We start from the raw sequence: 14,723 nt of genomic DNA on the forward strand, positions 1-14,723 counted from the left end.
ACAATTTGACTATGATAAATTGCTAAAATATAGATATGCTAATTACAAGTTTCGCGAATTTGTTTGAATTTTTGATTACCAAAAATAATATATAAGCTATAAGGCTTTTACTTTTGTTTTTACAGCAGATCCTATATTAAAATCTAAATGAATTTCAACAACTAAAATTGTTCGATGATGGTTAGTATAATAACCTTTTCATTTTTTATATTTGAAAATGTGATGCTATTTTTAAAAATGTCCATCAAAATTTTACAGTTCTTGTATATTTGAACAATGATTTTTGCTAAATTGAAGAACACATCAAACAAAAGTTTGTTTTTGACTTGTAGTTAAGTGTGAAGTAGGACCAAAAAAATATTTGATACAGAATGGAAGATAATATGAGAGGTTAATCTATAAAACATCATAAAACGAGGGGTCTATACCCAATTTATTCCAAAGATGATTTATTCTCTGTTTCTTTTCTGAAAAGATAGATATATGTATTTGTTAGATCGTTGACATTAACATTATTTTGTCCCAGTAGAATCCGACGTGTGAGAGTTTTGGATTTGGATTATAATGAAAAGATTAAACTACTTAATTAATCGTTTAATTTATAGTAAGTAAGTCCAAACCGGCTTAACTATATATAACAAACAACATTATGATTGTCCATTGCTTTAATACAAAAGTTACTAACTAAATATCCCTGATTGAATTATTCCACGAACTAAGCAGGTTGGTTGGTGATTAATCTTTAATTTATTTCCGTGAAAAGGTTTGTTTTTCTTTTCTTAATTATATAGTTAGATGTTAGTTTAGTTAATAAGTTGAAATTTAAGTTAATGATAAAATTCCACCACCCACGTCCTTTATTGATAAAAAGCCAAAAATCAGACCGATTCTTCCGTTAATGGTTTTAGACATATATATATATATGTTTGGATTTGGTCGGCAACTAGTTTTGGACATTTTATTTGCTAAAGAATCAATAAAAGTTTATCGTATTCATACATGCACAACGTGTAAAACACATGTATATATATGGATTTTAAGTTTTGATTAGAGGAAAAAAAAAGAAAAATGGGTCAGGGTAATTATACTCAAATTGGAATAAACAACATCATACTAAACGTCACATATATATTTTCATTGATAGGTCGGTTTAATATTTTAACAAAACTTTCAAGATCTATAAAAACTAGGAATTATTTGGGAAAATCATCTGAGAGCACGTACGTTACGTTGAAGAAATCTTACCAAATATGAGAGATGTATATCTATTATACGTGTACATATATAGTATACACACACACACAAGCAAACGTGGTCAATGTATTATATAAAAATATACGTGCACATATTACAAAACACACAGATATGAACTCAAATAAAAACAGCTAGTTCTACTTGGTCGTACTTATTGTTGGTGTAAGATGATGTTGCATTCCCATTAAGATATTATTGTTGGATGTTTTTCATTTTGATATTTTCCGATATGGAGATACAGTACTGTACACAATACTTCTATAGTCTCGTGTCGTGAGGTCTCTTTATATTACGTAAAAGTTCTAGACTTTTTTTTTTTTTTTTTGTTAAAAGGCATTCAAAAGTTCTAGACTTCTAGTGTTCAGTTAATGTGTTTTCTTAATCATCAACCTAATATATATTGGAGGAAACTTTAGTAGTAGAATAGTTACTCTTGTCTAGCAAACAAAGTATAAAAAAACAAATATCTCAAACTCAAACACGTGAAATAATTCGATATTCTTATGCTTTTCTATCACATGATGATGATGATGATGAGAGATGATAAATATTGTGCCATTTCTAGTAATACCAAATGTAATTTGTTCCCCATAAACCAATCCTAATAATAAATGGGGTTGAGGGGTCACAAAAGAAGAATTGTTTTGTTCTCTTTGCTTTTGGAAAACGACTCTAAATGATGAGGTTTTGATTAACAGAATATTTTTTTATTAGGTTCATGTTCCCATTTTCTTTTTCCACTTTCTCAATTTCACTCTCGGAGGATAAAAAGAGAGTCTCTACATTTTTTGGGTTTCTTTAAGGCCCATTGGACTTATTTCAAACGCATTTTTTTGGTTCTTGTGTTGAGATTTTTTCTCACCTAGGTAGGTGTAACGTGTAAAACAGTAAAAGTGTCAACTTATTCACAAACGGTAACAAAATATAGACGTTAGAAGAAAAGTGTCAAGTCATTCACAAACGGTAATATATTTGAGACTCAAAAATTTACAACGGTAACAAAATATAGACGTTAGAGGTAAAGTAGCCGTTGAAAGAACAAATCCAAGCTGCCTATATAACTAAGTGATTCGTGCCCATAACACTACCACTACAAGAAAACATGGTGATTTCCTTCGAAAATTCCTACAAAATTTTAGGAAGGAAATATTTCCTACCAAAACACTTCGTATTTATTACAAAAACAACAACGGGTAGGAAAAAAGAAGGAAATTTACTACGAAAACGCGTGTCAGAAAGTGGAAGGAAACTTTCCTACCAAATTCATATAAATATTATTTTCGTAGGAAATTTTGAAGGAAACGGAGAAGAATAGTGTAGGAAAAAGCGCGGATGGAATTTGGTAGGAATTTTTCCTACCAAATACCTTCAGGTATAGGTTTGTAGGTAACTGCGTAGGAAAACGGAAGAGAAAATCAAGGAAAATATTTTGTAAGAAAATAGAAGGATCGTTGATTTGTAGGAAATTTAGAGGAAAACTTGTTTGTAAGATATTAGTAGGAAATTAGAAGGTTCTGATAATCATAATCTTTGGTAATCATAATTATAAAGTTTTCTTCGATAATCATAATTTTTGGTTTATGATTAGGAAATTAAAAATTGCTTTCTAAAAGATCATAAATGTTCAAAATTAAAAAACATTGCTTTCTAAAACTATTATAATCTTAACTTTCATTTATAATCCCACACATTTACAGTAAAATTTAAAAATTATATTTAATTTTCAATTTTCTAAAACTTTTATAATCTTAATTTTCATTCCTAATCCCACACATATTTTTTTTGGTAATCCCTAATCCCACACATTTAAAGTAAACTTAATTTACGATCTCAATTTTTAAAATATGATTGTATCTTGAGAATTGTATCTTACCTCTACGTGTTGAAATATGATTGGTTTGAGTGAAAGAAAAAAACTTGCAAAAGCGTTCTTTTCCGACAAAACAAAAAAACAAAACTCTCTCTTTTGTTTTGTCGGTCTCTCTCTTTCTCTCTTGTTCTCTCAGCCAAACTGATCAATTTCAATCTCTTCATCTGTTTCCATCGATCTCTCTCTCTCTCGATCAGCCAAGAGAAGAAACTCTCTCTCGATCTCTCTCTCGATCTCTCTCTCGTTCTATTTCTCGATTTCTCTCTATGGATTTCTCGATCTCTCAATGAATTTCTCGATCTGTCTCTCTCTCGAGCGCCAGAGGCTCTATTTCTCGATCTCTCTCTCTCGAGCGCCACAGACGATCGCTGTGCTAATAATCTCGTCTCTCACTCGTCACCGAATGATTTGTCAGCTTTGTTTCTTTGTAAAGGTAAATCTCTTTTCTTTAATGATTAAATCATGAATCGAGATGATTGACTTGTTTTTTCTCTTGTTAACGAATGGGTTTTGTTCTTGACATAGCAGCTTCTTCGCCTTGCCTTGACAAAGGAAGATTTGATTTGCGGAGTAGTGCAAGTGGGTGTGACTGTATCCAAGGTTGTGGCAGTGGCTGCCTTTGTGAAGCCAAGAATTCAGGTGAGTTTGCTTATGATTATCATGGGAAGTTAATAAGATTGAAACCATTGATACATGAATGTGGACCAGCATGTCAGTGCCCTCCAACTTGTCGAAACCGTGTGACTCAAAAGGGTTTGAAGAACAGACTAGAAGTGTTTAGGTCAGTGGAAACGGGTTGGGGAGTTCGGTCTTTGGATATATTACATGCTGGTGCTTTTATTTGTGAGTATGCTGGGGTTGCTTTGACAAGGGAACAAGCCAACATTCTGACAATGAACGGGTGATACAATGGTATATCCTGCTCGGGTGATCCAAATGTCATTGTCCAGTTAGTACTCCATGATCACAACAGTCTGATGTTCCCCAGAGTCGTGCTTTTCGCTGCAGAGAATATCCCTCCCATGACTGAGCTTAGCCTTGATTATGGAGTAGCTGATGATTGGACCGCCAAGCTTGCCATTTATAATTGGAAAATCTCCTTTTTAAATGATGGTTCTTAGCCATCTTTTTTCCAGGTAAAACTAAGTTAATAAGTCTTACCAAATAAGCCTTTAGTGTCATTCTAGTTAAACTTTGGAAGCACCAGTAAGAAACATTGAAAATGGGTCTTGTATATGTTTGCTTTCTCGAATAGCTCTATTGAAACATGTTGCACGTTGTATTGATTGTGAGAGAAATGCTGCATTGAGAAACATATCTTTTTGTTCAGTTGCTTCTGATTGGTATCAGTAGGGTGTGTGTATCTGATTTTTCTATTTTTGCTGAGTTTTAATTAGAAATCATTCTCTCGAGGAGTTGTTATAAAGTTAGAGACGACAAGGAAAGCAAGGAATAGTCTGTATTAATGTGCTCCATTAACATCAGAAGAGTTAACTACTGAATTCTTTATAATCTAGGAGTTTTTTTTGGTGGAGTAAGTTCTTGTTTACGGTCATGTCCTCTGTCTCATCTTCAGCTTCGTCGTTTTCTAAGGTTTGTGTTTAGGACTTATTCTATAGTTTAACATGATGTTTTTGATATTTTCATAATAGAAATTCAGCAAAACAAGCAAAGGTTATGAGAGACTTTCAATTATTGATGACTCTTTATGTTGAAGATTTACGATGGTTGCTTCATTATCTTTAGCATCATCGTATCATCATTTGATTGTTCTAGTATTCTTCTTTACATCTTTCCCGCTAAAATTCATGTTATACTTGCAGACATGCACATTATCATATTGGATTCTTCTGGTCATGTTGTTGATATGGAAGGATGATGGAAGGATGAGAGTTCTCGTTGGTATATCATCTACACAGATAACAATAGAGAAATTCTAAACCAACATGTAAGTGGATTTGACTTTTACATTTACAGCTCATGGTTTTTCATACAAAGTGCTTAGTGTTACACTCCCATTTACAAAGTCTTAACATATATTATCTATGTATCTTGTAAAAGCTTGTCGTCTTGGATCCCTTTGCATAAAGTTTATATCTTTGTTGCTGCTTTATATTAAACATTGTTCTCTAAACACTTGTAACTTGTGGTTGCATCTTACAATTAGAAGCTCCATAGGTTTGATGATAGCAAAAATGTTCTTTTTTTTGTTATTTTGCATATTCCGTGGCAAATGATTTAAGAAGATTCAAAGTTATTTTTTTGTACTTTTGAGTTTGGTTGTATTACATTTAAATATTGATTGTGTTACATTTCAAATTGGATTAATATATTCTTCTTTGCAATTTATTTTTTTTGGCAATTTTAAAAACTAGAATCGATTTAAATTGAATTATGTAATTTATTGAATATTTATTATTTCCTACCAAATACATTTGAAAGAATGTTGGAAGGTCATTTTTTGAAGGAAACCTGAAGGAAAATTTGTAGGAAACTGGAGTGAAATAATTCGTAGGAAATTGGAATGAATAAGGATTTTGTAGGAAAATAGAAGGAAACCTTTTGGTAGAAAATTCGAAGGAAAACGGTTCCTACGCATTATTGGAAGGAAAATGGTCAGAAATACCCTTCGCATTTCCTACGAAAATACTTACAAAATTTCTTTCGGCGCGTTTTTGGTAGGAAAATTTCCTACCAATATCTTACCATCATCGATTTCCTACGGGCGATTTCCTACCATTTTATTTGTAGGAATATCGTAAGAAACGGCCGTTTCCTACCATTTTTTCACGCAACTGTCCGTAGGAAATCGCTGTTTTTCTTGTAGTGTACTTCCCACTCATCATTTACTCTTCTTCTTCTTCAACTTGTGTACCATTCTCTCGTAGATTCAAAAGCAAAGGCTTGGCTATTTCATGTGTGTGAAGAAAAAAAACGAGAGAGAGAGCAAAGATTCTCATAGTCAAACTCGGTTTTAAGGGTTTGGTAAGTGTTATTTAGATGTTTCTCTATTTACTATGTTCTATGTTTTTGTTCTCTTCTATGTCAGTTTATTTAATTTTGTCTGAAATCATCTCTTCTCTGTTTTGCATGTTCTCTCGGCAAGGAAGTAACCAGAAGTCTTTAAGGTTTTTTTATCAAAGTTCTCTGCAACGAACGCAACGCAGCGTAGAAAAAAAAAAAAAAGAACAGTGGAGGATTCAGACTCTGCTTTTTAAGTTTGGTAAGAATCTAATACTTTCTCCTTTTCTGTTTGAGAAACCATCTAAGTATAAGGTTAATTATATTTTGTAACTGAAACATGTTAATGTTTTCTAAGAACATAGCTGATAAATTACAAAAGAGAGAGAGAGATGTTGTCGTTTCATGTATTTTTATGTTGCAAATCATCTGTGAGAATATTTCTGACATCTTAGAACAAATTACAGCAGGTACTAGAGAAAGAAGTTGTAAAGATGTGTCGCGCAGTCACGAGAAGCAGTCCGAGGAACTAAGGATCTTATCGTTGACAACTCCATATATATACAGCGTAATGGTCTTATCTCTCTTCTTCTGTTCATTGCTCTGTTGAAAAGCCAATATGATCGTAAACTCCTTTCGGTTTATACTTAAGATTTGGTGAGTTATATAGGTCGTTAGATTTTATAAGTTAAACTCTCTTATATCCATCAACTACTCGGACTTTTATATGTTAGCTAGGTCGTTCGTTTCAGTATTTCTGATTTGTTTTTTTGAAAATTGCTAGTAATCTTTGAATGCGTGCAAAAATGAGAGATTAATTTAGATTACAAGATAATTTGTTTAGCTTTTTCCGACAGAGTTTTGAATGTCAAGGTTGTTCTTGTTCTCTCACAGGCTTTATTACTTTGAGCTCAGTTCGGGCAATTGTTGCAGAAAAATAGTGACCACGCTCACTTTGTTGACATCTCTCCTCTGTAAAAGGGTTGCATCACTTTTGAACTTCTTCGATTTGTAAATCACTCAGGTTTGTTCTTTTTCTATCTATATAAGATGTTAAGTTTCTTAATAATAGCCATTACACTCATAATATATAGCTCTTACATATATTCACTTATCTTCCCTATGTTTTTGAACCTTATTACACACTTAACTGATATATTACACAATCCATTCTACACTTGCCTAGACATTAGTCGTCTTAATCAATAATCACATACTTGTTTCATATTCCAAATGACGCTCTATCTCTAATTTGTTTCCTTTGGAGGAACGGAATAATTAAAGGAAGATTAAAATGAAGCGTAGGATCGGCAATAGCGGCCTTGATTGGTTGTAGCTTTGGATTTTTGTCTCTAGATTTAGAGCTGTGTAATTTTTGGCTGTGACTGTAGATTTTATTGCGGCACGATATTGGGTGTAGGAATTATTTTTTTTAGAAAGCTGAAATATATGTGAAAAATGACTTTGTACCGCCAAAATCTTTCCTTAATTTTTTTCGGTTGTGAATCAAAAAAGGAAATACAAATTTTATAAAGTTTGATTGCTGGTTTATAGACGTTATCAAGTGGTCACGGACGAAGAAACAAAGTTTTACTATGAAAATATGATTTGATACCCAAAAAAATTAAGAGCCAGTTGCAGCTTTAGATTTATTTATTTTTTTGGAAGGTTCACTGCTAAATAGCCTTTATATTTTGTGCGACGGCTCTGTGACCAGACAAACCAATCCAATATATTTTTTTTACTGTCCGTAGTTAAAAAAAAGTGCTAGTGATAACATGAATTCATACTAAAAAAACTTATATTCAAAATTTAAAAATTATCTTCTGGACTTGGTTTGAATTTAGTGAAAATTATATAGTTTTTAGTTTTATAGTATTCTCAAAAAATACATAGTATGAAAAATAAAAATTAATAATAGTATTTAGGAAAAAATCAGTTTCAATGAAAATTTCCATATATAGATAAAACACTAATCTAGATAATGGGCTTGGTTATATAAGATGTTAAGTTTCTTAATAATAGCCATTACACTCATAATATATATAGCCCTTACATATATTCACTTATCTTCCCTATGTTTTTGAACCTTATTACACACTTAACTGATATTACACAATCCATTCTACACTTGCCTAGACATTAGTTGTCTTAATCAATAATCACATACTTGTTTCATATTCTACCAAATGACGCTCTATCTCTAATTTGTTTCCTTTCGCAGGAACGGAACAATTAAAGGAAGATTAAAATGAAGCGTAGGATCGGCAATACCGGCCTTGATTGGTTGTAGCTTTGGATTTTTGTCGCTAGATTTAGTGCAGTGTAATTTTTGGCTGTGACTGTAGATTTTATTGCGGCAGGATCTTGGGTGTAGGAATTATTTTTTTTAGAAAGCTGAAATATATGTGAAAAATGACTTTGTACTGCCATTCCTTAATTTTTTTTAGCTGTGAATCAAAAAAGGAAATACAAATTTTATAAAGTTTGATTGCTGGTTTATAGACGTTATCAAGTGGTCACAGAGCCAACCTTAACCACGGACGAAGAAACAAAGTTTTACTATGAAAATATGATTTGACACCCAAAAAAATATTAAGAGCCAGTTGCAGCTTTAGATTCATTGCAGCTTTAGATTCATTGCAGCTTTAGATTTATTTATTTTTTTGGAAGGTTCACTGCTAAATCGGCCATACTGTTGGACTTATAGCCTTTATATTTTGTGTGACGGCTCTGTGACCAGACAATTAACCAATTCAATACATTTTTTTTACTGTCCGGAGTTAAAAAAAAGTGCTAGTGATAACATGAATTCATACTAAAAAAACGTATTTTCAAAATTTAAAAATTATCTTCTGGACTTGGTTTGAATTTAGTGAAAATTATATAGTTTTTAGTTTTATAGTATTCTCAAAAAATACATAGTATGAAAAATAAAAATTAAAAATAGTATTTAGAAAAAAATCAGTTTCAATGAAAATTTCCCTTATATATATATATAGATAAAGCACTAATCTAGATAATGGGCTTGGTTATGTAATTTTAGATTTTTTTGTGTAAATTTGAGATGGGACGTTAGATCTTATTGATTTCGTAGTAACAAAATTTTTGGAAAGCTTCAAATTATCATTTTTGGGAAAAAAAGTTTCCAAAGCTAAAAACTGAATTAAGGAAATATTTTATACCACCTCCAAAGAGAGGTTCAAGGTGAATCTCGTAACTATAATATCATTAAAATTAAATTTTGATTTAAAAATCGGGTGTTAAAGATACTTGGGATATAAGCATTGGTTGTGCCAAAAAACACTTTTTTCTCTCTCTTTCTCTCTCCTCTCTCGGCATTCTTTCTTTCTATTTTTTTTCTTTTATTTAATTATAATTTATTAATAAAATATTTTTATGCAATTAAAGGCTGAGGGGAGATGCTCTTAACTCCGAGGGAAAAAAATCCAAAACATCTAAAACTTGATTGGATTTATTGAAAATCTTTAGAAAACTTTTTTGCTTCGTAAAACTTCTAAAGCGTTTGCCAAGTAATCTCAACGTGTTATTAAAAATAAATTTAGTAACATAGAAAGAAGATTTATGTCATCTTAAGGATAAAAAGGCAAATCTCAGGTTTATATGATTAGAAATTTGGCATAATTTGTGTGTAACATTGGCAAATCTCAGCTCTATCTCTCCCACTATTTTGCCAGAGTTATTTACTTTATTTTGTCTAAAATTTTAAATTACAAGAACAAGTGAACAACATATAAGGAAAATAGTAAATGGGCCAGGCCCATTCAACAAAAATTGTATTCGAACGACCGCCGTATTACTATTCCTTCTGGCTAAAACCGCGGAAAGGTATATACTTCGGTAGACTCCGTCCGTCACTCGCACTGTCCACACACAGAGAATAAGAGCCATGTCAACAGATACTAAAGAAACCCGAACCGAAACTAAACCCGATGACCCGGAAACCCAACCTAACCTGGATCTACCCGCTGAAGAACCTCTCGGTAAGCTTACCGCCGACGATGAAAACGACGTCGTTTCTGATGCTTCTGCGACGGAGACTGACATCTCGCTCTCCCCGAGTCAGTCGGAGCAAAACCCTGAAGAAGACGGCCGAAACTCACTCGATGACCAGTCGCCGTTGACGGAGCTTCAATCTCAGCCTCTTCCTCCTCCTCCTCCTCCACTACCGCCTCCAGTTACAGAAACACGAGTCTCAGAATCACTCGGTGAGGAAGAATCTTCCGATCTAGTAATGGAGCAACAATCGCAAAACCCTAATGCGCCGGAGCCTAATCCTAGGGCAAGGAAACGACGCCGTAGAAAGCGTTTCTTCACTGAGGTAAACTCGAACCCAGCTTTCTCAAGAAACCGCCGCACTAGCGTCGGCAAAGAGGTGGATTCAGAAGCCCTTATCGCAATGTCGGTAGGGTTTCCGGTTAATTCGCTCACGGAGGAAGAAATCGAAGCTAATGTGGTTTCGATCATTGGAGGTAAAGATCAGGCGAACTACATCGTTGTGAGGAATCACATTATTGCTCTGTGGCGTTCTAATGTATCGAATTGGTTAACGCGAGATCATGCCCTTGAGTCTATACGTGCGGAACACAAAAACTTAGTTGATACGGCTTATAATTTCCTTCTTGAGCATGGTTATATTAATTTTGGGCTTGCTCCGGTTATTAAAGAGGCGAAATTGAGGTCCTTTGATGGTGTTGAGCCGCCTAATGTTGTGGTTGTTGGGGCTGGTTTAGCTGGTTTGGTCGCTGCTAGACAATTGTTGTCAATGGGGTTTAGGGTATTGGTTCTTGAAGGTAGAGACAGACCGGGTGGGCGGGTTAAGACTCGAAAAATGAAAGGTGGTGATGGTGTTGAGGCAATGGCTGATGTTGGTGGAAGTGTTCTCACTGGAATTAATGGGAATCCGCTTGGGGTTTTGGCGAGGCAACTCGGTTTGCCTCTTCATAAGGTTAGAGATATTTGCCCTCTGTATCTCCCTAGTGGGGAACTTGTTGATGTTGGTATTGATTCTAAGATTGAGGCGTCGTTTAATAAGTTGTTAGATAGAGTTTGTAAGCTTAGACAGTCGATGATAGAGGAGAACAAATCAGTAGATGTGCCGTTGGGAGAAGCGCTTGAAACATTTCGATTGGTATATGGGGTTGCCGAGGATCAGCAAGAGAGAATGCTCTTAGATTGGCATTTAGCAAACTTGGAATATGCAAATGCTACATTGTTGGGGAATCTGTCAATGGCGTATTGGGATCAAGATGATCCGTATGAGATGGGTGGTGATCATTGTTTTATCCCAGGTGGGAACGAGATATTTGTACATGCTTTGGCGGAAAATCTTCCAATTTTCTATGGGAACACTGTTGAGAGCATCAGATATGGAAGCAACGGGGTTCTGGTTTATACGGGTGACAAAGAGTTCCACTGTGATATGGCTCTTTGCACAGTTCCGCTAGGTGTTCTGAAGAAAGGTGCTATCGAGTTTCATCCCGAGCTTCCTCAGAAGAAGAACGAAGCAATCCAGAGACTGGGGTATGGATTGTTGAACAAAGTAGCAATGTTGTTTCCACATAACTTTTGGGGCGAAGAGATCGATACTTTTGGGCGATTAACCGAAGATTCGAACACAAGAGGAGAATTCTTCTTATTTTACAGCTACTCTTCAGTCTCCGGTGGACCATTACTTGTAGCACTTGTAGCTGGAGACGCAGCAGAAAAATTTGAGACATTGTCACCTACTGATTCCGTTAAACGAGTCTTGCAGATACTACGTGGAATATACCATCCGAAAGGAATCGTTGTTCCTGATCCGGTTCAAGCCCTCTGTTCCAGATGGGGCCAAGACAAGTTTTCATATGGTTCTTACTCGTATGTTGCGGTCGGATCATCAGGAGATGATTATGACATTTTGGCTGAGAGTGTTGGTGACGGAAGAGTGTTCTTTGCAGGTGAAGCTACTAACAGACAGTATCCAGCTACAATGCACGGAGCCTTCTTAAGTGGAATGAGAGAAGCAGCAAACATACTTAGAGTTGCTAGAAGAAGAATATCATCGTCGGCTTCAAATCCTAACCAGACCTGCATCGACAAAGAAGAAGAGCCAGAGAAAGAAGAAGAGGCAATGAAAGAAGAAGAAGAAGAAGAAGAAGAAGAAGAAGACAGCTGCTTGGAACAGTTATTCGAGACACCCGATCTGTCATTCGGGAATTTCTCGGTGTTGTTTACTCCGAATTCGGATGAACCGGAATCCATGTCATTGTTGAGAGTGAGGATCCAAATGGAGGAGAAACTCGAATCGGGTGTTTGGCTTTACGGTTTAGTGACAAGGAAACAAGCGTTCGAGCTTAGTGAACTGGACGGAGATGAGTTGAGAATTGAGTACTTGCGTGAAAAGTTAGGGCTTATTCCCGTGGAAAGGAAGAGTCTTTCTCAAGAAGGGGAATCGATGATCTCTTCACTCAAAGCTGCCAGATTGAATAGACAGATCTTTGATTAGTAGTCAAACAGATTTAGACTGAAATTAACAAACACTGGATTTTTCCTTACTTTGTTGTATATAAATTGTCTCGTGTTATCGGTTTAATTGGTATCGGTTCATTCGTAATTAAACCGAGATAACTGAACCATGGATTTTGTAAGACGATGTATTCTCATTTCTCTCTCTCTCGTGAAAAAAAGCAAAGAGAGTAGTATTTGGATTTCTCCACAAAGGATCAGAGCGACTCGAATCAAAGATGGGCAAAGATGGTTTGAGCGACGACCAAGTCTCATCAATGAAGGAAGCGTTCATGCTATTCGACACAGACGGCGACGGCAAAATCGCGCCGTCGGAGCTCGGAATCCTGATGCGATCACTCGGCGGCAATCCCACGGAATCACAGCTCAAATCGATCATCGCGACTGAGAGCCTCTCGTCTCCGTTCGATTTCAATCGATTCCTCGATCTAATGGCGAAACATCTGAAAACAGAGCCGTTCGATCGCCAGCTTCGTGATGCCTTCAAGGTGCTGGACAAAGAAAGTACTGGATTCGTGGCTGTAGCGGATCTGAGGCATATACTTACGAGTATCGGTGAGAAATTGCAGCCGAGTGAGTTTGATGAGTGGATCAAAGAGGTCGATGTTGGATCTGATGGTAAGATCCGGTATGAGGATTTTATTGCTAGGATGGTTGCTAAGTGAGATCTATCTAAGTCTCTAATTTGAATTTTGGAATTATACATTACTCTCTTTGATTGTTTCGAATGATGATGATGATGACTTGAGAGCGAGTCTTAGGGTTTGTTTCTGAAATGTTTGATTGTTAATGTAATTGGGAATTGGTGTTAGATTCTATTCCCCAGAATATGGTAAATCTCTTTATCTTTTTACGGTTTCTGATAATTTAATTGAGTTGGATTAAGCTGTGTTATTGAAAAGATGGTTCCTTTTTTATATCGAATTGCTTCAACTTAAGCCTTCATCATGTGCTGCATCAAATCGTTGCTCTTTGAGCTTGATTTTGGGTTGTTGTATAAGTAAGCAAGGTCATCGTCTTGTTGGTTTTCTTAGTGTCGTGGAACTTAGTATGATTGTTTTGTTAGGAACAAGGGATCTTTGGTATTAGAGATGTTGCCTTTGATCTTTGGAATGAATGGTCTAATAGTCATGTGCTTGTTGAGATTTCATGAAAGGATCATAAACTTGATGAACATAGATTATTAGGAAGAAAGTGTCTCTCTTTTTCTTCAATTTTTAAGCAACAAGTGTCTGGACATCAAGTTCGTGGTGGTTGGTGGGTTGGGTCAAGCTCGTTAAGGTTTGTTTAGGTGAAATGCTGATAAGATAACTTATCTCTGTGTTAGCATCAAGAGGGATTATTTTCGTGTTTCAATAGGTTGGATTTTAAAATACAACTTGTTTTTGGTTCGGTTCAAGGATCCAGGACTTTACTTGTTAGAACTTGGAACCCAAAAGGGCAGCATGGTTTGTAAACAATTAGAAGTTGAAAGAGCTACAAAACCATTAGAAAATTTATAGAAGCAAGTAGCATAGAGAAGTGTGGTAAATTGAAAATGAACCTATATTATGAGGTGGATGTAATGGGAATGGAAAGCGAGATCTCGAGGTGTGGTATTTTACAAAAAGACAGATGTAACAGTGGACCATAGTGAGCACGAGCGAGGACACATGTTAACATAGTGCGGTGGCTAGTCTACGTAGCTGAGCTTTATGGGTCTACCATTCACTTAGTTTTTTCTTTCTTTGGTGAGTTTAAATCAGGTCCACACCCAAACAAGGAAAAGAAAAAGGAGTGAACCATAGAATTTATTTATGTAGAAGTATATATAAATTGTAAACTGTATAATAGTATCATTAGAGATTTAGGAGGTAGAGATTAGAGAGATCTTTTGGGATTAAAAAAAGGGTATATCTATCTAGTATTGTACTCCCATGATCTCCACGTTTATGCTGCAACTTTCACGTAAGCATTGAATCAGATTTTAATATTCAAGAAATCAAACTAGCTAATTAGTTTTTAAATACAATACTAGATAAACGTCTCTGACCATCTACGTTGTCACTTGATTAAAAATTCAGAAAACCAATAAGAAAAGATCTTTAGAGATGCCATCAAACTTACACAG

General features: G+C 35.1%; 2 protein-coding genes and 1 long non-coding RNA gene across 11 annotated transcripts; all 3 read left to right on the forward strand.

Annotated features, from left to right (window-relative positions):
• The first annotated feature begins 3,217 nt into the window (after nt 1–3,217).
• LOC111831877 lies at nt 3,218–8,501 on the forward strand. 9 transcript variants are annotated; one of them, XR_002834972.1, is made up of 8 exons: nt 3,218–3,557; nt 3,653–4,260; nt 4,948–5,072; nt 6,013–6,109; nt 6,235–6,347; nt 6,553–6,653; nt 6,980–7,109; nt 8,310–8,501. It is a non-coding gene; the product is annotated as an uncharacterized LOC111831877 (long non-coding RNA). The 9 variants fall into 9 exon arrangements; XR_002834974.1 differs by lacking the exon at nt 8,310–8,501 and adding an exon at nt 4,522–4,717 and having other exon boundaries at nt 6,980–7,636; XR_002834977.1 differs by lacking the exon at nt 8,310–8,501 and adding an exon at nt 4,642–4,717 and having other exon boundaries at nt 6,980–7,636.
• A 1,417-nt stretch (nt 8,502–9,918) lies between these two features.
• On the forward strand, nt 9,919–12,680 carry LOC17896017 (lysine-specific histone demethylase 1 homolog 1). Its single transcript, XM_006301225.2, has one exon. It carries the CDS (start codon nt 9,996–9,998, stop codon nt 12,591–12,593), a length of 2,598 nt encoding a protein of 865 aa, XP_006301287.2. The 5' UTR covers nt 9,919–9,995; the 3' UTR covers nt 12,594–12,680.
• Nucleotides 12,681–12,735: 55 nt separating this feature from the next.
• On the forward strand, nt 12,736–13,530 carry LOC17894913 (probable calcium-binding protein CML14). Its single transcript, XM_006301207.2, has one exon. It carries the CDS (start codon nt 12,832–12,834, stop codon nt 13,276–13,278), a length of 447 nt encoding a protein of 148 aa, XP_006301269.1. The 5' UTR covers nt 12,736–12,831; the 3' UTR covers nt 13,279–13,530.
• Nucleotides 13,531–14,723: the final 1,193 nt, after the last annotated feature.

This window comes from Capsella rubella, unplaced genomic scaffold (assembly GCF_000375325.1).
Source record: "Capsella rubella cultivar Monte Gargano unplaced genomic scaffold, Caprub1_0 scaffold_2, whole genome shotgun sequence".
In the NCBI taxonomy this organism is placed as follows: domain Eukaryota; kingdom Viridiplantae; phylum Streptophyta; class Magnoliopsida; order Brassicales; family Brassicaceae; genus Capsella; species Capsella rubella.